Source organism: Trichomycterus rosablanca, chromosome 8, assembly GCF_030014385.1.
Source record: "Trichomycterus rosablanca isolate fTriRos1 chromosome 8, fTriRos1.hap1, whole genome shotgun sequence".
In the NCBI taxonomy this organism is placed as follows: Eukaryota; Metazoa; Chordata; class Actinopteri; order Siluriformes; family Trichomycteridae; genus Trichomycterus; species Trichomycterus rosablanca.
The window spans coordinates 4,476,993-4,503,361 of record NC_085995.1 but is presented as its reverse complement, the minus strand read 5'-3'; the positions used below and the strand labels follow the sequence as shown (position 1 = coordinate 4,503,361).

General features: G+C 42.0%; 1 protein-coding gene across 1 annotated transcript in view; it reads left to right on the top strand.

Moving 5' to 3' along the window:
* The window catches only part of LOC134319304 (teneurin-1-like), a 301,993-nt gene that overhangs the window by 126,432 nt on the left and 149,192 nt on the right, over nucleotides 1-26,369 (top strand). The window contains exons 4-5 of the mRNA XM_063000393.1: nucleotides 4,460-4,688; nucleotides 15,356-15,594. Of these exons, the coding sequence (XP_062856463.1) occupies nucleotides 4,460-4,688; nucleotides 15,356-15,594 (468 nt within the window). The remainder of the gene's footprint in view (nucleotides 1-4,459; nucleotides 4,689-15,355; nucleotides 15,595-26,369) is intronic.

The following is a 26,369-nucleotide window of genomic DNA, read 5'->3' as shown; positions in this document are numbered from 1 at the left end:
ACACATTCCCGTGATAAGCGCACCTAGACCAGTAGTTCAGTAATTGTCCACTAGTCAGCGCACGACTCTCTGTTTACATGAGTGATATTTTGCTTTATTTTGTTGGGAGGCTCACTTTGTTCTTACCATTTTGTTGCTGTTTTATGCTTAAACTTTGCAAGTTGTAGTGCTTAGTTCTGCACCAGCGCTGCTCCAGTACCCACCAGCAGTGCTTTAGACTCAGGATAATAGAAACTCTAAGTCCCCACTATACCATCACAACAAAAAAAAACATCTCCTCAACCACACAAGGTAAATGAAATGACTCCCCAGTAGTACAGTACAGCAATTTTATTATTTATTTACAGCTTTTACATGACATATTTACATATGTATTTCAAATTTTTATTTGGGAACTAGATATGCCTAAATTAAGAGATAAAGCGGGAAAAACAGAAAAAAAGGAGCACCAGTGTTAGCTTCCTCAGTCAAGCCAGCTTTATATTATCATGGACCTAAAGGCCGCTAGTGCAGAAATAAGCTTCAGAATGTTTAAAGTGTTAAACTTGCTTGACTGTGGACAGTGAATTGTGTTTGGCAGCTTTTAGATAAATCAGATCTGTTATCTGGTGGTTATTGAATTACATCTGACCAATCAGATACATTTTCTTTTTCTTTTAAGTTCTTGTTTAAGTAATTTATGTATTTATTATTATTATTATTATTATTTTTATTATTGTTTATTATTATTATTATTATCATTAAATTGTTATTAAATTAAATTAAATTGTTATTTTATTATAATTTTTTTATTTATTTAATTAATTTTTTTATTTGAAAGAAACTCATGCATGAACATTTTAAACAAAAGTCTGTGTTCTAACAGTTCAGTCCCACATTAATTAAATCCCAAAACGTACTATTTTGCATTATTTGAGCTTTCATGATCTTCTATAGTCAAGAATTATAATGAATTTTTAATGTTTGAATAATGAAACAACCAGGGAGCATAAAAGAACCCTTATTTCTAAGTGAAGCTTGAACACTGGCACTTCATGAAAGTCAATAGCTTCAGTTTTTCTCCAGAACCAGAAAAATAAAAAAATCCAGATTTCTAACCGACGGCAGTCTCATTTCCTGATATGATTTTGTTCCATCACGCCCTTATTAAACTCATCTCTGCCCTGAGAACACAGGAAAAGTGTTTTTGTAAGCCGGGCTCATTTTTAGTGTTAGCTAAACTCATTTAGTCAGTTCATTAGCCAGCGTTCGTTAACGTCTCTGAAGTTCAATTAGCTGGCTGCTGGCTGCGGAAGAGCATGAAGTGTCCAGCCAGGAGAGAGAAGTGCAAATGATTTAACGAGCATAAAATGTGCATTTCTGATGAGGTTTTAGAATTGTCTGACTGGTGATTTGAGCGAGCTTGCAAAAAACACCTGGTAATGCTGATCTGGTAATGCTAAATGTATAAGAGGTATGTAGTACAGGGGAGCTCTGGTGATGCATCGGCCCGCTACACTAACCCACCAACACAGTTCAGTTTAAGTTCTAGCGGTGCCACTGGCCTGGCTGGAAGCCTAACATAGGGTGACCATATTTTGGTTTTCAAAAAATAGGACACTTTGAACGATGGCAGCATGGGCCAGGCAGACACCCATCATAGACAGAATGTGGAGCTATCACAGCATTGACAATAAACTCTATCTTGGTATGTGCATTTGCAAATGTTTACGCTGTTTTAGAATCAGGGAAAGGCTTTTTAACAAGGCAGACGTGCTGCAGACCATTGTTCTGTAGCTGTTGTGATGCTTCTTGGTGTGAAATGCAAAAACTCCCTCTGCAACAGTTACAACATCTTCTGTGTTACTCACAAAATAGTTCATTTGCCTGACACACTCTCTCTCCTTTAGCTGCAGTTTTGTGTTTTTCTGAACTGGCACCTTTATTTAACACTGACACATACAGTATGTGTTAGCTTTGCAGGTCATACATTCTGCACTCTGTAATTTGTCTGTGAATTTTTATTTGCACTTGGGCATTTTTTAAGTGAAGTACTTGAAGGCGGGAGCTAATTAGAAAGGTGAAATCACTGCAACAACACGCAAAGAATAGCACATGCAGACTACAAAAGCCAGATCCCGTGATCAGCCGCCCCATAGGCTTCTCGATTGGCCAACAGAGGCCGGACATACATTAGCGTCAAGGAATCCTGTTCGTCCATTGTCCCTCCCCTTACAGACACACAGCCAATCGTGCATTCGTCGTTTGAGATCTCAGCACTGGTGTGCTAGATCAGGGTTTTTCAAACTTTTTTTCATCCATATTTTGTCCATGATTTTTGCCGCGACCCAGGTAACGCATTAAAACATGTCAAATTTAAGATAAGATAAGATAAGATAAGATAGCCTTTTATTATCCCACAGGGGGAAATTTGTAGTGTTACAGCAGCTTTCAAAACAAAACATTTATCAAAACAAAATGTAATTAAATATACTTCATTAGTGAAAACATGTGGTTCCACTGTGGTTAACAAGGTGTAACGTAAAGCCTCCACAAAGGGGGCGCTCATGTACAAGTTCATTTTTTATGTGCCTGTTAAAATTCGTTTATTTAATTATTATTATTTTTGTCTGCGACCCATTTTTGTGGCTCGCGACCCACCCAAGGTTCATGACCCAGGGTTTGAAACACCCTGTGCCAGAGTGTTTTGAAACACCCTGTGCCACCCAAGCGCCCCTTATTTTATTATTGTATCTTTGTAGTAAAGTGAATTGGTCTTAGATGATGGTCAGTATTGAGCGGCCTTCAAATATTCATTGGTGAATGGGACCAACATTTGGATTCAGGTGACTGTAGAGTCCACAGAATGACCTCGAACTCGATGTTATGTTGATGAAACCAGTTTGAGATGGTTTATGCCTGGTGCTACAGTACCAGAACTCTTCAGATTTTTTACCAGCAGCTGAAGATCACCGTGTGTAAGATTGTCCGAGTGACAGAGCCGGTGATTTCAGCTGTTTGTGAGAGTTTTAAACTTTGAACATATATTTTTTTATTTGATCAGAAAGTTCGGAGTGAACTTCATGCAGTCAGTTTGTGATTCATCTGAAGGACAGATTGTCATAGTTGTGAGACGTTCCGTGTTTTTATTTTTTTATCTTTTATTGTGGAATACAGTCAGTCTGAAATGTTTTGTTGTGTTCATTCAGCATCAATATCTCTCGCTGGAACTCTGAGAGACACATCAAAGAAACATCCAATAAACATCAGACAGAAGCTTCATATCCGTCTCGCCGAGATTTCATAAAATGTTTCTGTTTGTAATGATTCTTATTTCTTTCTTTTCTCTCAATGTGGGCGCCGAATGTCTCGTTTTATCTGTATTTATGATGCTGTGGATCCAAAATCTAATAGAAGTGAACTGAAGACGTGAGATAATAATGGTTACAAATAATTCAGTGCTTGTAAAGAGTCGGCGGTGTTACTGAATTAAAAAAAAAAAGTAGTTTTAGTGGATAGTTTAGTAGCTTTTAAGACTAAAAAGTTTTTTATATGTGTTTTTGATAATTGTAGGATTATTTATTATTTATACACACTGATCAGCCATAACATTAAAACCACCTCCTTGTTTCTACACTCACTGTCCATTTTATCAGCTCCACTTACCATATAGAAGCACTTTGTAGTTCTACAATTAGTGACTGTAGTCTATCTGTTTCGCTACATATCTTTTTAACCTGCTTTCACCCTGTTCTTCAATGGTGGTGTGTTAGTGTGTGTTGTGCTGGTATGAGTGGATCAGACACAGCAGCACTGATGGAGTTTTTAAATACCGTGTCCACTCACTGTCCACTCTATTAGACACTCCTACCTAGTTGGTCCACCTTGTAGATGTAAAGTCAGAGACGATCGCTCATCTGTTGCTGCTGTTTGAGTTGGTCGTCTTCTAGACCTTCATCAGTGGTCACAGGACACTGCCCACGGGCCACTGTTGGCTGGATATATTTTTGATTGGTGGACTATTCTCAGTCCAGCAGTGAGGTGACAGTGAGGTGTTTAAAAACTCCAGCAGCGCTGCTGTGTCTGATCTACTCATACCAGCACAACACACACTAACACACCACCACCATGTCAGTGTCACTGCAGTGCTGAGAATGATCCACCACCCAAATAATACCTGCTCTGTGGTGGTCCTGACCATTGAATAAAAGCATGAAAGGGGGTTAACAAAGCATGCAGAGAAACAGGCGGACTACAGTCAGTAATTGTAGAATTACAAAGTGCTTCTATATGGTAAGTGAAGCTGATAAAATTGACAGTGAGTGTAGAAACAAGGAGGTGGTTTTAATGATATGGTTGATCAGTGTGTGTATATATATATATATATATTTAAGTTTAAACAAATACTACGTAATTTATATTATGTTTTTAAAATTCAGTTACATCTGTTTAAAATCGATGTACTGTTTTATTCCTGCAGATCTCCCCAGCAGTCCAGGTGGGCAGTTCACCTTCCGACCCCTGCCTCCTCCACCTCCTCCTCCACACGCCTGTACTTGTGCCCGTCCGGCACCCTACAGCCAGTCCACGCTGAAGAGGAGCACAATGCCCGCTCATGCCCGCAGCCATGCCAACTCGGCATCGGAGCAGAGAGACGGGCAGCCGGACAGTAACTGGATGATGAACAGTAACATCCCTCTGGAAGCCAGGTCAGTTCTTCTTGCGCTCTTCTGCTCAGGTCATGAAACATTGATTTTAAAATAATACTTACACCGAGCCCACAATCATGTGGGTGTGAGAGGGTGAACTCCGAATAACAGCCTGGACTATTTTTAGAGCTTTATCCAGGTTGGAGCTCGGGTCAGAGAACAGTCAGGTGTGGTTAACCCAGAGTCTGAAACCAGGAGAGCGGCTTTGAATAGCGACTGCAGAAATAAACAGGACAGTCTGAAATATTTCCTGCTCTGGACTGGAAGTGGAGCTTTCATATTCCATCATGTAATATTTGGATTTAGTTTGAAGTGAAATCACAGCTCTGCTAAATCCATCATTCATACGGAAAATGTGTATTGTGCATACATAATTAAAAACATCACAATATGTCTCATTCATATTGTTATATACGTATATATACACTGATCAGCCATAACATTACAAGCACCACCTTGTTTCTGTTATGAGGTGGGGAGGAAGGACCCAAGGATGCGGAGGTTTAACTAAAAAGGGTTTTATTTATTAAATCATAAACATAATATACATAAAATAAAAGGAATAACAATAACAAAAAACACTTCGGGGAATCCCGAAGGCAGCCGGACGTCGGGGGCTGAAAAGGAACAAAAAAAGCATACAAAAGAAAAGGGGAAGCGCGAGGCGCGAACCCAGGACTCCTGCCTCCCGACCGGGAGCTTTAACAGCCTGCCACAGCGGCGCTAGTGGCAGACTCGCTCCCGGCGCTATTGAGGCAAAGAGTGGGTTCGCGAGATGGAACACCTCGTGCTGTTGGCCGAAGAAGGGGGGGTAACACCGACAATAGCTGCGTGGCATGGCGCTTTCCAGCAACTTATGCTGGCTAGAGCCATGCCAGCTACCGGGTGTGATTGATTTGCGGGTTTCAAAAGTTAAAGGCAAAGGCGCTGTCACCAGCCAGGGTGGCTGGGAAGTGGCCATTTGCTCAAGCGCTCCAGAGGGCGGAACGTGACGCTGTCACCAGCGGTTTGCGCTGGGAGGGGGTCACGTTCCTCTGGGCGCAATAATGGGGTCTCTCGGTGGCGGCGGCACGGCGGCTCGACGGCTCGGCGGCAGCGGCCTGACGGCGACCTGAAGGCGGCGACCAGGCGGCGGCGGCGGCCCGACAGCGGCGGCACTATGGCGGCAGCTTGGCGGCGGCGGCGGCCTGGTGGCGCCCCACTAGCGGTGGCCCGGCGGCGGCGGCACGGCGGCGGCGGCACAGTGCGGCGGCACAACCTAAAGATAAAAAACAACAAACATAAAAGGACACCGCAGTGCCAAACAAACTCAAAGAAAGAAAAAAGAATCAGCCAACAAGAGCAGAAGGTGCGACGGCTACAGCTCTGCACCTATCCCTTAAATAAGGGAAGGCACAGGTGCAGCCACTTCGCCCTAACGAGCTGGCCAGGTAATAAAAGGCACAGCTCGTTTCTGCTCTGTAAGGCCTGTGGCGTCAGGGAGAGATGGTACATTCCCCTGATGCCACAGAGCCTAACAGTTTCTACACTCACTGTCCATTTTATCAGCTCCACTTACCATATAGAAGCACTTTGTAGTTTTACAATTACTGACTGTAGTCCATCTGTTTCTCTGCATGCTTTGTTAGCCCCTTTTCATGCTGTTCTTCAATGGTCAGGACCCCCACAGGACCACCACAGAGCAGGTATTATTTAGGTGGTGGATCATTCTCAGCACTGCAGTGACAGGACAGAGCTGTGTAAGGACCTTGGTTGCCCAGGCGCCTGTACGGAAAATAGAGAACAGAGATCGGGGCGTGGCTTTGCTTACGCGAAGCTGACCTCATGCACAAATCCACCGAAGTACGAGAGAATACGAAGCAATTGATGGACTGTGAACACATCTCTGAGTCAGGTGAATTTACATGAACCCTTCTTGGACACCATCGGGGTTCCCAGCAGTGGATTGGCTTTGCTAAATTGGGAGAAAAAGAAGGAAAATGCATAAAAAAGCAAAATTTCCAGCTGTTATGCAGTTTCATTTATAAAGAATGTGTATTTGGCTCTCGATGTCCATTAGGAGTCAGATTGTTGTTATTAAACGATCCTCGTGGGATGACTTGAGGAGTAATGAAGGTTATGATGGGTGCTTTCTGCCATCTGATAATAATAGCAGCACTTCCGGACCGGGATAAAAATATCAGTTACCAGTGTAAAGTCCCATCTGGTTGATTTTTATTGGCGTGAACATCTGCCATCCTGAACACTTTTTGTCAGATTTGTAACTTCCATTTCGACTGTGCCAACTGGCAGATTTCCTGTGTGCCACCTAATTCACTAAAACTGCAGGCGTGGTGCCAATAATGACTGTACGAAGGGATTGGGGGGGGGGGGGGGGGGGTTCTGTACATGCATGGTGAATTTGAGATTGTACAACACTAATATTCTTAATGAAGACTCTGTAACAGGCGGATTCTTACAGTTACCGAGTGGAGATGAGATTGGCACCCAGCCTGGCGTGAGAAAGCTTTTTAATAAGATATGAATCTACCTGTAATTAGATCCTCTGCTCTCGTGCAGGAAAAAAAGAACTGGATGGAGTGACTTTTTAAATTAATGATTTGGTGGATATAAATATCTAAAAAGGGGCTGCGAGTCGAGTCGAGGTACGGGGCTTTAGGTCGACTCAACTCGTTTCCATTCACGCCGCGAGCTGTTTGGCATTCGCAGCACTGATAGGCCAACATGAATTAATTGAAGTTTTTTATTATTATTATTATTTTCATTTCCCTGAGGCAATTTAATATGCTCCGTCTCACCTTTTTGTTTTTACTCGGGTCTTGACATTAACTACAGAAAGCTCTGTTGTTGCCCTGCTCTTATATACATTACAAAATAAATGAATACATTTATTTTATTTAACTGCTATGCTACGATTTTAAATGTCAGATATTTTTTGTATTCAGATTAAAATTAAACTGCTTATATTTGCAGTTGTTTCCTGCTAGTTATGTCTGTTTATTGAACAAGAGCCACAGTGAGTTTAGTCAGTGGGTGAGAACTGGAGCTGGGATTATTTTATTATTATTTTATTTTAGGGTATAAGACATACCTGTTCCATTATGACTGTGCTTCTGTGCACAAAGCAAGGTCCATAAAGACATGACCAGTTTGGTTTGAAATAGCTCTATTGGCTCCAGCCTCCAAAGTTCTTACCTAAACCCTGTTAAACGCCTTTGTGAGGAATTGGAGCGTTTATCAAAAAAAGGTCATTCCACAAATTTCCACAAATACTCTTCAGTGTCTTGTGGAAAGGCTTCCCAGATGAGTGGAGTCTGTTAAAGTGGCGAAAAGACAGAAAGAGGGTAGATCATTCTATAAATGCCTTTGTTTTTGAACAAAATCAAGCAAACTTGTGGTCAGAGTAAAAGTTCTATATACTTTTGGTCATAGATTGTATTCCATGGCAGTCTTTGGATTCCAACAACTTCTGCAATCACTGGATCATCAGCTTTGCTTGGCAAAAATAGTCTCTACTTCTGTCATTTCTTGATTTACGCAATCAGCAACACACTTTAGCCAAGCTTTAAATGCAGTCTAAAGCTTGCTTGACTGTGAACACTGTCACATGATCTATGATTTACATTTGACTGTTTCTATTATGAATTTACTTTTGGCCTAAGAGGAGAGTTTTGTGTTTTCTTGCCAACCCTAGTCAGAGACAGTATTACTTGAATATGGGCACAGAGAAGTCACCAGCTATAATATCAGAATTGTGGCCATGCAACAAAATTAAATGACATTATTATATGTAATTAATTAGTTATACATTTTGACTTATGTGTATTTTCGATTTGTAATACATGCTAGCACACCAGAGCTGACATTTCAAACTCGTCAGTTCGAAACTCAGCTCTGCTACCGGCTGGGCTGGGCGGCTACATGAACAATGGTTGGCTGTTTTTCATGCAGGGTGGAAGCCGGATAGGGACCTTATAACTGGTGCAATTACGACCTCTGCTGACTGATTCATGGCACCTGCACGGGGTCGAGGAATAATGTGGGATCAGGGTGTGGCTCTCCATACACAAAGCTGATCCGTATATGAACTCGCCTCGTGCAGGTGAAAAGATGCATGTCGGAGGGGGTGTGTGTCAGTTTGCTCATCAGCAAAATAATAACAATAAACTTGGGGGAATAAATAATTATGTTTAAATTTCTGCTATGAAATTTATTCATTATAAAACGTTTACCTCTCTCTGTATGTTCAGCTGCTACACAGAGCTGAATTAATTATTAGAAGAAAAATTAATATCCTACTAATAAGAAATGTCCACAAACTGCATCTTCAACATAATATTTAGTTTAACAGTAAAGTTAATATACTGTTTATTACAGCAAACAGTAATTACCACCTAAAGCCAAGATCCTAGTCTGGTTTTGGTCTTAATCCTGTTTTGTTTTAATACGTCTAGATCTTAGTTTAAATATGTCTCATTTTTTTCTATTTTATTCATGCATTTTCTTCCAATTTAACGTAGTCTATTTGTCTTCCGCTGCTGGGGGATCACTGATTGCAGTCGAGGTGGGTATATTGCTGCTCACGCCTCCTCCGACCCGTGCACAGCCCTTAGCGGAACCCTTTTCCACCCATGCACTCTGCACAGGCACCTCTCTATCTGCCAATCAGGGTCCTTACACTCACCCACATAGTCTGGTCATCCTGCCCTAGCAGAACCGTGTCAGAATCTCAGCGCTGGTGTGCTAGGGGAATATCCCGCTGCGCCACCTGGGCGCTAAATGGGTCTCTTTTTCATCCTGGTGTTGATTGGTGAAGGTCTCGCTATAGATCTTGGTCTTGTTTTGCTCCCTGTTGCTGTGTGTCGGTCTTGTCTAGCTGTTGTTAAGTATTGAACCTGGTCTTGTATTGGCCTTGGTTAATAAACATCTTGGTCTGAAAGGGTTTTTGTAGAGCGGTCGTGCACTTAAATACAGAATAGAGTTTAAAACAGCTAAAAACAGCTAAATACATGTAAAATAGGTAAAAGTCTAATATACAATATGTAAAATTGACATAAACAAGGAGGTCAGAGGTCAGTTTTGTTAGTGAATATTAGAGGTGAAAGACTAAAAATAACCCCGTAGCTGAACTATACTTCCCCTTTCTGTGCTGCTGATTTGCAACAACTGCATTTGAACTTGTGCTGTTTTAGTCATTAATAAGCCTCATGAACTGATTAATTAGCATTCCCAGTCGTTCAGAGATTAATTGACGGTGTGCAGGGCGAGATGCTCTAACATCGAACTGCTGCGTTATTTCAGCCGATCAAGGTTATTTAGCTTTTTCTTGCCCTGTTTACTTGCTAAAGGAAGTGCTCACTGATTTCCCTCAGCACTCGTCTGATCCTCCTCTGATTCTGTTCGGCTTCTTTATTTCTTTATTCTGAGTCAGATTGGACATGTAGAGATTTTCAGAATCAATTTATTATAGTTGTAGATTCTGAATCAAATGATTAAATGCAAGCCAAGCTAATCTAACCAATCAAATGCAGTTATAAAATAGAACATTGTTTATTGTCATATACACTCATCAGACATAACATTATAACCACCTCGTTTCTTCACTCACTGTCCATTTTATCAGCTCCACTTACCATATAGAAGCACTTTGTAGTTCTACAATTACTGACTGTAGTCCATCTGTTTCTCTGCATGCTTTGTTTGCCCCCTTTCATGCTGTTCTTAAATGGTCAGGACTCTCCCTGGACCACCTTAGAGCAGTTATTATTTAGGTGGTGGATCATTCTCAGCACTGCAGTGACACTGACATGGTGGTGGTGTGTTAGTGTGTGTTGTGCTGCTGGAGTTTTTAAATACCGTGTCCACTCACTGTCCACTCTATTAGACACTCCTACCTAGTTGTGGATGTAAAGTCAGAGACGATCTCTCATCTATTGCTGCTGTTTGAGTTGGTCATCTTCTAGACCTTCATCAGTGGTCAAAGGATGCTGAACACGGGGCGCTGTTGGCTGGATATTTTTGGTTGGTGGACCATTCTCAGTCCAGCAGTGACAGTGAGGTGTTTGAAAACTCCATCAGCATTGTTGTGTCTGATCCACTCATACCAGCACAACACACACTAACACACCACCACCATGTCAGTGTCACTGCAGTGCTGAGAATGATCCACCACCTAAATAATACCTGCTCTGTGGTGGTCCTGTGGGGGTCCTGACCATTGAAGAACAGGGTGAAAGGGGGCTAACAAAGCATTCAGAGAAACAGATGAACTACAGTCAGCAATGGTAGAACTACAAAGTGCTTCTATATGGTAAGTGGAGCTGATAAAATGGACAGTAAGTGTAGAAACAAGGAGGTGGTCATAATGTTATGGCTGATCGGTGTATATTTTGTTGCTAATTGAATTAATAATAGTGATGAATAATTGTAATTATTTTATATTATACTAGAACTCAGTAGAAGTATTTCTAAATGCATTTCAATCACCCAGCACTACAGAATCTGATTCTAAATGATACCAAAAAAAGTTTCCACTTTTAATTCAATTGACTCTATGTGGAGACACTCAGCATATTTAGAAGCGCATTACAAAGTGTATGGGACTAAACGAGGATTTGTAGATAATTACGCTGGATTTAAATGTAGATTCTGGCTGATTGGGATATTCGATCTGCAACAGGACGACCACATGTAGAGATTTTAAATTAAAACTCTTCACTTTTCTTCTGCTTTGATAGTTAAGAATAGAGCTTTCACCGTTCCGACCCCCTGTTGTGCACCCACACTCATTTCTCTGTGAATTCTCCGGGGAAATCTCTCATCCTATCAGTTCAGTGGGTTTCGCCTGTGGATATCGCCTCAGAAAATCAACCGCGGTGTGAACAGTTACAAATAAAAGATCTGCTTAAAGTGGTTATAAATAAATATAGGATCAAATCATATCATGTCCAGTAGACAGAAAAAAATATGTGATTTAGAATGAGACCTGACAGTGTCTAGCAGAAATAACCTGAAGCTTCCTGAGATTGATGGCAGCATATATCTCTCCAAAATCTTAATAAACACCTTCACGTCGGTGGTACCTCCACACGTATGCAAGTCAGAAATGTCGGGGGCACTGACGCACCCCGTACCATGACAGATGTTGCCTTTTGCACTTTTTATGGCAGAGGTGGGCAATTAAATTTTCCAAGGCGCCACATGAGAAAGTGATCCAATAGCGGTCATATAGCTGGATACACTCACACATACACGTGTAAATAAAAAAAATAGCGGTCCCTTAAAAATAAAAACAATCCTGTTGTATTGCATGTTTGATGTACATTTATTTATATCTGATTTTTAATTGCAACTGTCCTCATGCGGGTTGGTTGAGAAAAGTCAAAGGGCCGGACGTGGCCCATGTGCTGTACAATGCCCAGGTGTGTTTGGTAACAGTCTGGATCAGGAATGTCCAAACTATGACCTGTGGGCAATTTGTGGCCTTTTACCATTTTTGAAACAGCTTGTGAGGTATTTTAGAAATAAAATAAAAGTTTGAGCTCTGGATGTCACTATCACATAAAACAAATCTAAAAAGCTTCCTGTCTTCTTTCCCCCGACTCAAAACATTACCATTACACCTACATTAATGCTTGGGGCGGCACGGTGGCTAAGTGGGTAGCACTGTCGCCTCACAGCAAGAAGGTCCTGGGTTCAATTCCCAGTTGGAGCGGTCCAGGTCATTTCTGTGTGGAGTTTGCATGTTCTCCCCGTGTCTGTGTGGATTTCCTCTGGGTGCTCCGGTTTCCTCCCACAGTCCAAAGACGTACAAGTGAGGTGAATTGGAGATACTAAATTGTCCATGACGGTGTTTGACATTAAACTTGTGAACTGATGAATCTTGTGTAATGAGTAATTACCTGTCCTGTCATGAATGTAACCAAAGTGTGTAAAACATGACATTGAAATCCTAATAATAATAGTAATAATAATAATAATAATAATAATAATAATAAATAAACATTAACGCTCTCCAGTTTTTGGATAATCACGGCGGCTCCAAAGAAACAAAAACTTAGATGGCAAATGCAGAAGATTTCAGGTGCGCTGAGAATAAAAATGTATATTTTTTTTACTGAGTTTAGAGGGAAATGGGTATGTTTCATTTAAAGGAGTATAATAATCTTTATATTAGGATTAGAAACTAGTGAGTGAAATGGGTGAAATGTTAGTTTACATGACTCTGTCGACCATAGTCACTCTAATAAAAAAGGAAGTGTAGTTGTTAGTAATCCCGTAGGTCTGATATTATTATTATTATTATTATTTTATATTTTGTTTCATGCATTTTCTCCCCTTTTTCTCCTGACTTTTTAGCACGTCCAATTGCCCGATTGCATTACGCTTCCTCTCCACTAATGCCGACCCCTGCTCTGATTGAGGAGAACGAAGCTAACCCACGCCCCCTCCGACACGTGGGCAGCAGCCGTATGCATTTTGTCACCCACACTAGGCGAGTGCATATATGCGAATCAGCCTTGTGTACGAAGAGACACACCCTGATCTGCACTCTTTCCCCGCCTCCGTGCAGGCACAATCAATCAGCCAGCAGAGGTCGTAGTGCATCAGTTACGAGCTAGCGTGTGTTTTTACCGCTGCGGCACCTGAGCGGCTATTATATTTTTATTTGTTTTATTACAAAAGACTCTGTGGCCCCGTCTTTGCATATTTTTTTGGACACCCCTGGTTTGGAGAACTTGATGATGTTCTCAAAAACAAGCTGAGACATCAAGTCGAATTTATTGGTATAGCGCTTTTTTTTTTTTTACAGTGAACACGGTCTCAGAGCAACTTTACAGATTCCAGGACCAAAAATGATCAAGCCGCAAACTAAAACTCCTTAAATATTACAAGGAAGAAACCTTGAGAGGAACCAGACTCAACAGGGACTCCATCCTCCATGAGCAGCCTTGAGGATTTTTAAATAAATCTGAATTAGCTCAAATAAACGAATTATAATAATTAGTTTAAAAATGTGAATTATTGTAATATAATAATTATAATAATGATAATAATTCTAACAAAAGTAGAAATCATAATGAATGTAATTACAGTTTATTGTCCGTCAGTTCGCTCTGTGGTAGAATAAAGTCTGATGGTGAGTTCTGGACGTTGTAAGTGCAGTCGCTGCAGATTCCCGTCACATCCAGCAGAAACGCATTGTTGGCATGTCAAACCCACGGGCTTCAGCCTCAGGTGGGTCAGAAACACCTCGGGGTAAAACACTGAAGATGTAGTTGAAGATGAAGAAAATGTGATGTGAACAAAATCATTAATAATAAGATGTAAGTTGTGCAGAGTAGAACATGATTCTCTGGCAACCCTGATTATACAGCATAACTGAATGTAGCACAGCCATGAGGAGTGTGGACTCAACACTCACCACTAAGTAAATAAATATAAACAATTGGTTTATTTATTTATACAGAAATGACATCTACACTGCAGCCATAACATTAAAACCACCTCCTTGTTTCTACACTCACTGTCCATTTTATCAGCTCCACTTACCATATAGAAGCACTTAGTAGTTCTACAATTACTGACTGTAGTCCATCTGTTTCTCTGCATGCTTTGTTAGCCCCTTTTCATGCTGTTCTTGAGAATAGTCCACCATCCAAAAATATCCAGCCAACAGCGCCCTGTGGGCAGCGTCCTGTGAACACTGATGAAGGTCTAGAAGATGACCGACTCAAACAGCAGCAATAGATGAGCGATCGTCTCTGACTTTACATCTACAAGGTGGACCAACTAGGTAGAAGCATCTAATAGAGTGGACAGTAAGTGGACACGGTATTTAAAAACTCCAGCAGCGCTGCTGTGTCTGATCCACTCATACCAGCACAACACACACTAACACACCACCACCATGTCAGTGTCACTGCAGTGCTGAAAATGATCCACCACCTAAATAATACCTGCTCTGTGGTGGTCCTGTGGGGGTCCTGACCATTGAAGAACAGCATGAAAGGGGGCTAACAAAGCATGCAGAGAAACAGATGGACTACAGTCAGTAATTGTAGAACTACAAAGTGCTTCTATATGATAAGTGGAGCTGATAAAATGGACAGTGAGTGTAGAAACAAGGAGGTGTATACGTTATTTTTATTTCCTAATTGTGAATTAGTTGGTGCTCAGTGGAAGAGAGCCGGTTGGTGCTCAGTTATGGAGAGCCGGATCATCCTGCCCCCATAGACACATGTTCAATCTGTGGCCACTTTTTATCACCTGCCAGTATTGTGTTCCCACACAAAACCATATCATGTATGGAGAGCCACTCTATTCGACTAGTCTAGGTGACTCAACCCCCCCATCTGTACCCCCTTTCCCAACCCACTTGCTCAGGCACCCGGACCAGTCCCGAAAATGTCATATTGTAGTGGCACTGGGAAGAGACTCTGTCCAACCTTCCATCTTTCAAACACCAATTGTGTTCATGTGGACAATCAGTTAGGTCAGGGTCGTGTCAGTTGTGTGTTTTTGTTAATTCTCGATGATGTTGGGTTATTAAACATATTTTTATAATATACAAAGATGTTATTAAATTTAAGACTGTTGTCTGTAAAAGAACTCATGGTTTAATGTTTACTGAGCCGACTGTAAGGATTGTTTTCTCTGTTTTGTAGGCATTTCCTGTTTAAGCACGGCTCAGGTTCATCATCGCTGCTAAACACAGCCAATCAGAACTACCCTCTGACCTCCAGTACGGTTTATTCTCCTCCTCCTCGACCCCTGCCCCGGACCACCTTCTCCAGACCCACGTTCTCTTTTAACAAACCGTACAAGTGCTGCAACTGGAAATGCACGGCGCTCACCGCCACCGCTGTGACTCTCACGCTGGCGCTGCTGCTCACCTACGTCATCGGTAAGTTCATACGGTTCATTTACTAAAGCGCTTTCACTGACTGATACCTGCTGATGAACAGATAAACCCCAGATACATGTTGTTATTTTAATTAGAATTTTTTCCCCAACCATTAGTATCTAATTTAGATGGAACACCCTGCCATCTGCTTTTTTCTATATCAGAGAAAAACACTTTACAAAGAGTGACATCTCGCCCCTTTTATCACTTTGGGAATCAGGGTGCAGCTCAGAAAGCTATAAAAAAGAAATAAAACCCGTATTTGATGAATGTCTTACATCTTTAGGGAGTTCTAATTTCTCATAAGGTGGCACATAGAATCAGGGCATCTTACAGGGAGGATTTGGAGGGGTCTGACCCTCCTAATAATACTTGTACCCCACAAAAAGAGGTAAACACAACAGTTCAGGGCGGTAACCTAAGGTAGAACTTATTCAGTAACGCATATAAGCAATAACGTGTATTCAACAAGTTAGATAGCTACACAAATTCCCAAGGTTATAGTTCTAAATACATACAGGACTTTATTTAATGAAAATCATTTTCACTAGTTGGGGTGGCACGGTGGCTCGGTGGGTAGCACTGTCGCCTCACAGCAAGAAGGTCCTGGGTTCGATCCAAGTCCTTTCTGTGCGGAATTTAAGGTTAATTGGAGACACTGAATTGCCCTATAAGTGAATGTGTGGGTGTGTATGTGTGTATGTGTATAAATGTGTGTCTGCCCTGCGATGTACTGGCGTCCTGTCCAGTGTGTTACTGTGTGCCTTGTGCCCATTGAAAAGCTGGGATAGGCTCCAGCACCCTCCCGCGACCCTGATTGGATAAGCGGATAAGAAAATGAATGAATGAATGAATGGTCACTAGCGGTCTCAGACCTTTGGCCTCTGCTGTGTAAGACCTGACCTAAAGCTTCCCAGGATTGATGGCAGCATAGATCTTCCCAAAATCCCAATAAACGCCTTCACGTCAGTGGTACCTTCACACTTATGCAAGTCACGGACGTTCGTGGGCACTGACGCACCCCATACCATGACAGATGTTGCCTGTTGTACCTTTTATGGTAACAGTCTGGGTGGTTTGTTTTGTCTTTGGTGAGAGAACTCGATGTCCTGAAAACAAGCTTAGACATCAAGTCAGATTTACCAGTATAGCGCATATTTATTTTATGTCTTTATCATGAACACGCTCTCAGAGCAGCTTTACAGATTCCAGGACCAAAAGAGGAACCAGACTCCATCATACATGAGCAGCCTTGAGGATATTTGAATTAATCTGAATTAGATCAAATAAACAAATTATTTATTTAATTATTTTATCTATTTAATTATTTAATTATTTTTGCAATTTTAACATCATGTTTTACACCCTTACACATGATTCATCAGTTTCATTTTAATTTAATGTCTCCAATTCACCTCACTTGCATGTCTTTGGACTGTGGGAGGAACATACACAGACATGGGGAAAACATACAAACTCCATACTGGGAATTGAACCCAGGTTGACAGTGCTACTCAAGCCATCATGTCACCCCCAACTTCAAATATAAATTGTTTATGATTATTTATCCACCCCCTGTTAAACACAAACTGACTGATAAAATCTGACTACAGAGCCCAAACACTTAGTTCCCTCGTCCCACCAGATGTACCCGCCCAACAGCATCAGAGGGTTCGGGTTTGCCCCACACTTCTTCTTTGATGTCATCAATTATGCTTTTAAGATCCTAATCAGATAAAACCTCCAGCTGGCACTAGCATGGGTGAAACCACAAGACTGTTAAAAATTGATTCACATGTGTCGATATGAATCGATATTCACTTCAAACAACAGAGGGCACTAGCGCTATTCACCTCGCCTGGTTGACGTCACTACAGGGTTGCCAGGTTCGGAATTTTCCAGCCAGATTTATTAATGTGAGGATACTTTCTTTATTTGTATTATTCATTTATTTATTTAATGTGGGATTTGTTTCATTTCATTTATTTTTACACAAAAAGGGAAACGTGCAGCAAAATAAAATGGCATTCATTATTTAGATAAGCACAAATACAGTATTGTAAACAATAAAAATTAAATTATAAAAATTATAAAAGGAAACTTTGTCATAATTTGTTTTCAATTTCATTTTGTTTAAGAAATCGGGAAAAAATCGTATCGTGAACCCAGTATTGTTAATCGTATCGCATTGTGGGTAGAGTGTATTGCTACATCCCTATTAGTTTATAATGTGATTATTGTAATATACTGTAATAATTATAATAATAAAGACACCGGTCACTAGTGGTCTCAGACTTTTGGCTTCCGCTGTGTATCTATAGGAAGCAGATTCTTCTACCTGTTCAGTGTTTCAGTAGAATTATTTCCACAGCTTGAACATTTTGCTGCTTGTTATTTTCTGCATCTTTTTTTCAAGCACTTTCTGTACAAAATTGTTGCCGAGACTTCTGGGTAGTAAATGTCACCGTGAACATCATGGTTTTGTGATGCTGAGAAATACACTGCTGCTGCTGCTGAATGAGGCGGCGGCTGCTGCTCTGCCCACACAGCACATTAATTTGCGAGGCCGGGCAGCGCGGCACATCGAGGCACATCCCACAATCCCGGTTTGATTGGTGTGAAAGAGCTTTGGCGACACTCTCGGGAACGAGATGTGCTGTTTTGTTATGCGCCGGACATTATTCCGATCCTGACCCGCCGGAAAGGTTAACAGAGATGTTGATGCCGGGAAGATCAGGGTGAAGCGAGGGAGCCGAGCCCGTGTGCCACCTTTACCTCTCAAAACAAATGAAGTTGCACAGTGTTCTGCAGAGGTGATTATATCTCAGAGTCAGTCATTTACATTTCTCCCCCAGGTTACTGCTCAGAATAATGATGCAGCAATGCAGCAGGTGGAGGCAGAAACCCAATTTCAAAATAACTATAATAAAACGGAACAAATATTTCACAAACACAGTCTTATATTGCCCAATCCCAACTTTAATGAAATGTGTTGCAGGCATCAAAACAACAGGAATTAGTGTAAATTCATTCAAATCCATACAGTTGGCCACTCAGATGACGCAGCGGTAAAACACGCTAGCACACCAGAGCTGGGATTTCGAATACATCGTATCAAATCTCAGCTCTGCCATCCGGCTGGGCTGAGCGGCCACATGAACAACGATTGGCTGTTGTTCACAGGGTAAATAAGTCGGACCAGGGTTCCTCATAACAGATGCAGCCAAGACCTCTGCTGGCTGATTGTGTCTCTCCGTACACAAAGCTGATCCACATATGAACTCGCCTCGTGCAGGTGAAAAGTAGCAGTCGGTACTGCACACGTGTCGGAGGGTTACACGTGTCAGTTGTGAAGCTCCTCAGTCAGCAGTGGAGGGGTGTATCGGTAGAGGTGAAGCGTAACCCAATCAGGGTAAATGGATATGACTAGATTAGGGGAGAAAATTCTGGGGTGGCACTGTGGCACAGTGGGTAGCGCTGTCACTGTCTCATAGCAAGAAGGTCCTGGGTTTGATATCTTGGCTGGGTGCCATGGTCTTTTCTGTGTAGAGTTTGCATGTTCTCCTCGTGTCCTTCTGGATTTCCTCCCAAGTGCTCCGGTTTTCTTCCACAGGTTTACATTTACATTTTGGGCATTTATCCGAAGTGGCTTACGATACTGTAACAGTATATTGTCTAAGCAACTGAGGGTTAAGGGCCTTGTTTAAGGGCCCAACAGTGACAACCTGGCAGTGATTGGGCTTGAACCAGCGTCCTTTTGATTACTAGTCCGATACCCTAATTGTTAGGCTACAACTGCAACAAGTTTAAAGACAGGCAGTCAGGTTGATTGGAGCTACTAAAATTGCTCCAAGTGTGTGTGTGTGTGTGTGTGTGTGTGTGTGTGTCTGACCTGTGTGAATAAGACCCACCACAACCCTGACCAGGATAAAGGAGCAATCACTTTTTCACACCACTGTAGTTTAAAGGGGGCGGCACGATGGCTTAGTGTCGCCTTACAGCAAGAAGGTCCGGGTCCTTTCTGTGTGGAGTTTGCATGTTCTCCCCGTGTCTGTGTGGGTTTCCTCCGGGAGAAATTGGAGACACTGAATTGCCCTATAGGTGAAGGGTGTGTGTATGTATGTGTGTGTGTCTGCCCTGCGTTGGACTAGCACCCCATACAGGGTGTTACTGTGTGCCTTGCGCCCGTTGAAAAGCTGGGATAGGCTCCAGCACCCCCTTTCCGCGACCCTAATTGGATAAGCGGTTAAGAAAGTGAGTGAATGAAGTTTAAAAGCTTAAGAAGACGATTGTTTATGCTTTTATATCTCCTGCTGTATCCCATACACAGTGTTTATTCTCCAGACCGAACACAGCTACAGCTGAATATGAGCTCTGAACCGCTTCTTTAACAGGTTTTCGTGTTTTCGCCTGCTGCGCCTACGCTCGGTCCCGAAATGACTAATGGAACCTGTGACTGGCACCAACATGTAACTCAATATGTTCGCCGCTCACATTCAGATAGAAGCAGAGTAAATAAGAAACGCTGCGTTTGCTAACATTAGTGTGTGTGTGTAACTCATGCGGTGGAAAAAAAACTGAACAGAAAATACACACCAGGTAGCCCTGCCTCTGTTTTTTAGGAGAATCACACTGATCTGGGGCTGAATGTTATTTCTCAGGCGTGTTAGGACGGGTACTGGGTGCCAGCGGTGTGGCACTGACACCAAACTGGGTTTATCATACACAGCAGGAACAAGAAAGCTGTTGGCAGAGTGCAACGTGGGAAAATGCCAACGAATCGAGTTCTATCATGACGTATTTTGTTTATGAAACTGGCGCTCTGAAACCACGCTGCGTTTCCAGTATGATGCTGGAACTGGTGGGAGGAAAATATAGCTTACGGTAAAGTCGAAAGTTTACATACACCCACACAGGATGAGTCTGAATTAATAATACAAACATTAAAGTTCGGTAGGCGGTGTCACAGCAAGAAGGTCCTGGGTTCGATTCCCAGGTGGAGCGGTCCGGGTCCTTTCTGTGAGGAGTTTGCATGTTCTCCTCGTGTCTGTGTGGGTTTCCTCCCAGCAGGAGCAAGAAACATGCAGTGTGTGTGTGTGTGTGTGTGTGTGTGTGTGTGATGGACTGCCAGCCTGTCCTAAGTGTTTACTAACTTTCGCCCAGTGAACTGGACCCACCATGAACCTAAACTGGATACATCAGCTGTAAAACAGACATTGAATAAATGAATGAAAGTTCTATATTGCTATTCCAGCTAATTTATTCTCTGTGCCCATATAAATATGACTTATTTAACTACACCCACCTACGAAGTGCACAGAAGTGTGTTGGACAGAAAACCGAAACTGTCACCTTCAGATGTAATCTAAGAACAACCTACAACATGTCAGCTTTAAAGTAACAGCTGATGGAAGTTGGGTAAGACTGTCCACAGTCACACAGGCTTTAATGTCATGAGGTAAAAAAAAAGCACCTGTTCTAAAAGCTTGACTGAAATTTGTTTCTAATCATATGAACATAGAAACTCAGGAGCTACTTTTTTTGCATGGCAGCCTTTAAGTGTTTGGAACTGTGAACTAGACAGTAGTACACTTTACTCACCACGAGCCTTGGTGCAAACCGTCACTTTGCTCAGAGCTCGGCTAGTTCACACTACACAATTTTTGCCCTGAGTTTTGTTTGCCGACAGGTTGCTTGGAGGCAAATCAGCTCTCGATTGCTATGTGTGAACTGTTCAAGGACTCGATCCGCTCATGATGGTTTGCAGAGCCAAGCAGACTCATAAAAAATAGCCAGCGACTCAAAATCCTGTAGAGTGAAAAATGTTGCGATCAGGTTGTGACTGGCAGTGAGTGTGGTGTCGGACTACACGATTACAAGACATGAAGATGTGTAGTGTGAACTGTACAGTGATCCGAACACTTTGAAACTCGTGTCGGGTGAACTTAACATAAAACGTCTTCAAAGTGAATATGAGACGAATCTGCATGTGTGTGGAATAACCGTCAATCCACTCTAAAAGCTCCACGTGTATCTGTGTTTAGTGTGTTTTGTGTTTTTATCAATGATTTTTATGTGACCCAGGCAACACAAGCAATGCATCTTACTCTCTCTTTACAATCTGGTCCCACTGTAATTTACAAGATGTAACATAAAGCATCCACATGCAAGTTTATGTAGTTATTATTATTTTTCTCTATTTTTCTCTTACTTTCATTATTACTGCTCATAAGTTCTCTCCACTAATGGAATTTCTCGCTCGTTGTTTTAGTACAAAAGTCACGTTAAGCTTTGTTCACATGGTGCTTTTACAAAGTCGCATTAAACAGTTTCTCTCATTGGAGGCGCTTTGAAAAGTTCAGCGGCAAACTGGGTCAAAGTTCAATCGGATGACTTTGACCCCAACATGGCAAAAGTGTGTGGTGCAACACTCCATAGAAAAAGCAGTTTTGCTGTTTCTCATGTGAATGCACCCCCACACATAATTCAGCAACTTCTAATGTAAAGCAGAGCTTTTCCTGCTGGTTCTTGGATTACGTCTGACCGTACAGACAGAGTTCTTTTAGTATAAAGTTACAGTTTGGTCTTCTTTTTGTCCTTGGCTAAGAGTCTAACATAGGGTATTGTAGAATATTGCAGTTCTCTTGTGCCCTGTATACTATATACTACATGGTCAATAGCTTGTTAAAGATTCTGTTTTAAAAACAAATGGAATAAAATAGACTGACCACTATGTCATCTTTTCAGTCCATATATTTCATCTTACGATTATGATTAAATACAATTTAAAATACTGAGGGTTAATGGCCTTGCTCAAGGGCCCAACAGTGGCAACTTGATTGTGGTAGGGCTTGTACTGGCAACCTTCTGATTACTAGTCCAGTATCTTTACCACTGAGCTACCTCTGCCCAATAGCCACTCTTCTAAAAAGGTATCTCACAAGCAGTGTTGCGATGATGGCCAAGGTGACCCGTTCAATGGGTAAATTAAAGCTTATATAATTAACATCTTAAGTCATCTGTCAGTTTGCCCTCACAAATAACTTTGAACATGGAGAGAGACCAGCGTTACCATTAATCATAAAATTAAAAACGGTCAACTTTTCTACAGAGTTTCTGTATTTCTGGTTCTGACTCGATCAAACACCTACTGATGTTTTACCAGAGAAAATCCAGTCATGAAAATATCAATGAATGTGCTGCGGAGCGTGATGCTGTACTGCTGATTCCTGCATAATATCAGCACTTTCTCGTCTACTCATCACTGTTTCTGGATGACTGTTGCTCAGACGCTCCGAATCCGTCCACGCTCGAGTCCGTACTGCGGCAGCGACCGCGCTTACCTGAGTAACGTATTTACATGGCGACCAGGAAGCCGTATAATTGGCTCTGGTGACATTTCGCTTTATTATTGCTTCTGCTAAAACTCAATATTGAAACACTTTTCTCTGCCAGAATGAAAATGCAAATGAGCCACGCATAATATCATGGGGGCTGGGGCGCCATAGCAACCGCATCACTACCGTGATGACGAGGGAAGAACGCGGTCCGCCGGTCGTGTTCGAATGATGGAGAAGGAATCGCAGCGCAATCAGGAGATGACACGCAAATGATTAAATTACAGGAAAGGAAGAGCTGAGTGCGGCGTGCTCATCTTCATCGCCAGTCGTTCAGCAGATCTGTTGGGTTTCATTCCGTCACCCTGAAAAACCGAGCCTGGGATCTTCTTTTGTTTCCTTTTGAGAAAAAGAAGGATGTTTATGACTATAGACTATTCTTTTAGTCAGTTTCCTCTCTTTTTTATCATTGTTCAAGTTTAGGAATAATTCAACCCAAGTATTAATTAAATGTGGTTAATCTATTTACACCGATCAGCCATAACATTAAAACCACCTCCTTGTTTCTACACTCACTGTCCATTTTATCAGCTCCACTTACCATATAGAAGCACTTTGTAGTTCTACGATTACTGACTATAGTCCATCTGTTCCCCTGCATGCTTTGTTAGCCCCCTTTCATGCTGTTCTTCAATGGTCAGGACCCCCACAGGACCACCACAGAGCAGGTATTATTTGGGTGGTGGATCATTCTCAGCACTGCAGTGACACTGACATGGTGGTGGTGTGTTAGTGTGTTGCTGGATTTTTTAAATACTGTGTCCACTCACTGTCCACTCTGTTAGACACTCCTACCTAGTTGGTCCACCTTGTAGATGTAAAGTCAGAGACGATCGCTCATCTATTGCTGCTGTTTGAGTTGGTCATCTTCTAGACCTTCATTAGTGGTCACAGGACGCTGCCCACGGGGCGCTGTTGGCTGGATATTTTTGGTTGGTGGACTATTCTCAGTCCAGCAGTGACATTGAGATGTTTAAAAACTCCAGCAGCGCTGCTGTGTCTGATCCACTCATACCAGCACAACACGCACTAACACACCACCACCATGTCAGTGTCACTGCAGTGCTGAGAATGATCCACCACCTAAATAATACCTGCTTTGTGGTGGTCCTGTGGGGGTCCTGACCATTGAAGAACAGCATGAAAGGGGGCTAACAAAGCATGCAGAGAAACAGATGGACTACAGTCAGTAATTGTAGAACTACAAAGTGCTCCTAGTGAGTGTAGAAACAAGGAGGTGGTTTTAATGTTATGGCTGATCGGTGTATTTTTCACCTTTCTTTATTCTACTTTGATGGACTCCAGACTCCTCCTGTTCCAAGAAGTTCTCAAACTTTCAGTTTCTTTCAGGTGCTTCTTGAAGACACTTCTGACTGAACCCCACTAAACACGCCAAAAAAAGGCTCTTCATCAATAAGATTTGGTAATGTGAAGGGCTGCTGGAAGTTTCAGCTCTTAAATGAAAAGGCAGCAGACGAACCCCGGGAATCCTTCCTGTTTCAGGAGGCCGCGTCGGGTGGAAGAAGGTCTTTTATGCTTTCATGCTCGGTTTAGGTGCTATTGATTGACCCGTTCTCTCTTTGTCTCAGAAAGCCTTATTCCGCTACACAAGCGCCGGGTGCTCTTTCAGGATAGTTGAATGGAGGCCACTATGAATTATTCCCTGCCCACCAAAGCCAGGCGCCATTCATCCATGCCGTATTTACTTCAACTGTAGATCCACCGGTCGCTGTACCCGCATTCTCTGCCCTTTAAATCTTTTTTTTTTCTGTGCCCTCGAGGTACTGCTGGCATCCCCGGCAAGAAGAAATAAGTGTTTGTTTTTAGTTTTTTTAGAAGTCCATTTAGTCAAAGCCAATCAGTATTTTTATTTATTCATGCATTTACACTGTATGTCCAAAAGTATGTGGAAACGGCTTTTAATGATTGAATTTAGGTGTTTTAGCCACATCATTTGCTAACAGTAGTGAAAAATAATTATATAAAATAAATGACATGCCTGTTAGACAGTTTGAGGAAGGCCCTTTCCTGTTCCAGCATGACTGTGCCCCTTTGTGCAAATTAAGGTTCATAAACACACGGAGCCCAGACCTCGGCTCTGGCACGGTGGCTAAGTGGGTAGCACTGTCACCTCACAGCAAGAAGGTCCTGGGTTTGATCCCCAGGTGGGGCGGTCTGGGTCCTTTCTGTGTGGAGTTTGCATGTTCTCCCGATATCTGCTAGGGTTTCCTCCGGGAGCGCCGGTTTCCTCTCACAGTCCAAAGACGTGCAAGTGAGGTGAATTGGAGATACAAAATTGTCCATGACTGTGTTCGATATAACCTTGTGAACTGATGAATCTTGTGTAACGAGTAACTACCATTTGTCATGAATGTAACCAAAGAGTGTAAAACATGCTGTTAAAATCCTAATAAACAAACCATTCTTTTACTGAGCACAAATTCCTACAGGCACAGTCTTGTGGAGAGTCTTTTCTGTAAATTAATTGTGTTTTTAGCCACAAACTTGCTGTAGAGGAGCAACTTCAGATTAAAGTCAATGGTTTTGGAATGAGCAAACCAACAAACCTGTGGTTGGGTGTACAAATAAACATCTGTACATCAGATAATCAGATATACAGCCGCTGAAGTGGTGCAGCGGTAAAACACGCTAGCACACCAGAGCTGGGATTTCGAATACATCGTATCGAATCTTAGCTCTGCCATCCGGTTGGGCTGGGCGGCTATATGAACAGCGTTTGGCTGTTGTTCATCCAGGGAGGGAGCCAGAAAGGGACCTCATAACTGATGCAGTTATGACCTCTGCTGGCTGATTGATGGCATCTGCACAGTCGAGGAATAATTCGTTTGTCCCACCTCGTGCTGGTGAAAAGATGCAGTCGGGTACTGCACACGTGTCGGAGGGGGCGTGTTAGTTTGCTCTTCTTATTCGGGGCGGGAATTAGTACCAGTAGAGACGAAGCATAACGCAACTGGGTAAAAATTTGACGCGCTAAAATTAAAAATGTGAGAAAAAGGGAGAAAATGCATTAAAAAAAGAGAAAATGATGATCAGATATACAGATAATTTAGAGGATCTAAAGGATTTCTTGTGAAGATAAATGATTAAGAATGTCTAGAGTAAGTCCAGAATTGATACTAGGTTCAGACACAGATATTCGACTCTGAATGAAAATAATGGGCACAAATATTAAACGTGGCTAAAATAAGATAAAATGATAAATCTCTTTATTGTAGGACCAAATGCTGTGAGTAGAAGGAACAAAATGTACAGAAAATAATAAAATTAAGAAAAAAAATGGATCACACATCAGGATTTATTATGAGAGAGCAGCGCTGCTTCTTGATCTTAATGAAAATCAATATTAAACTCTGTACA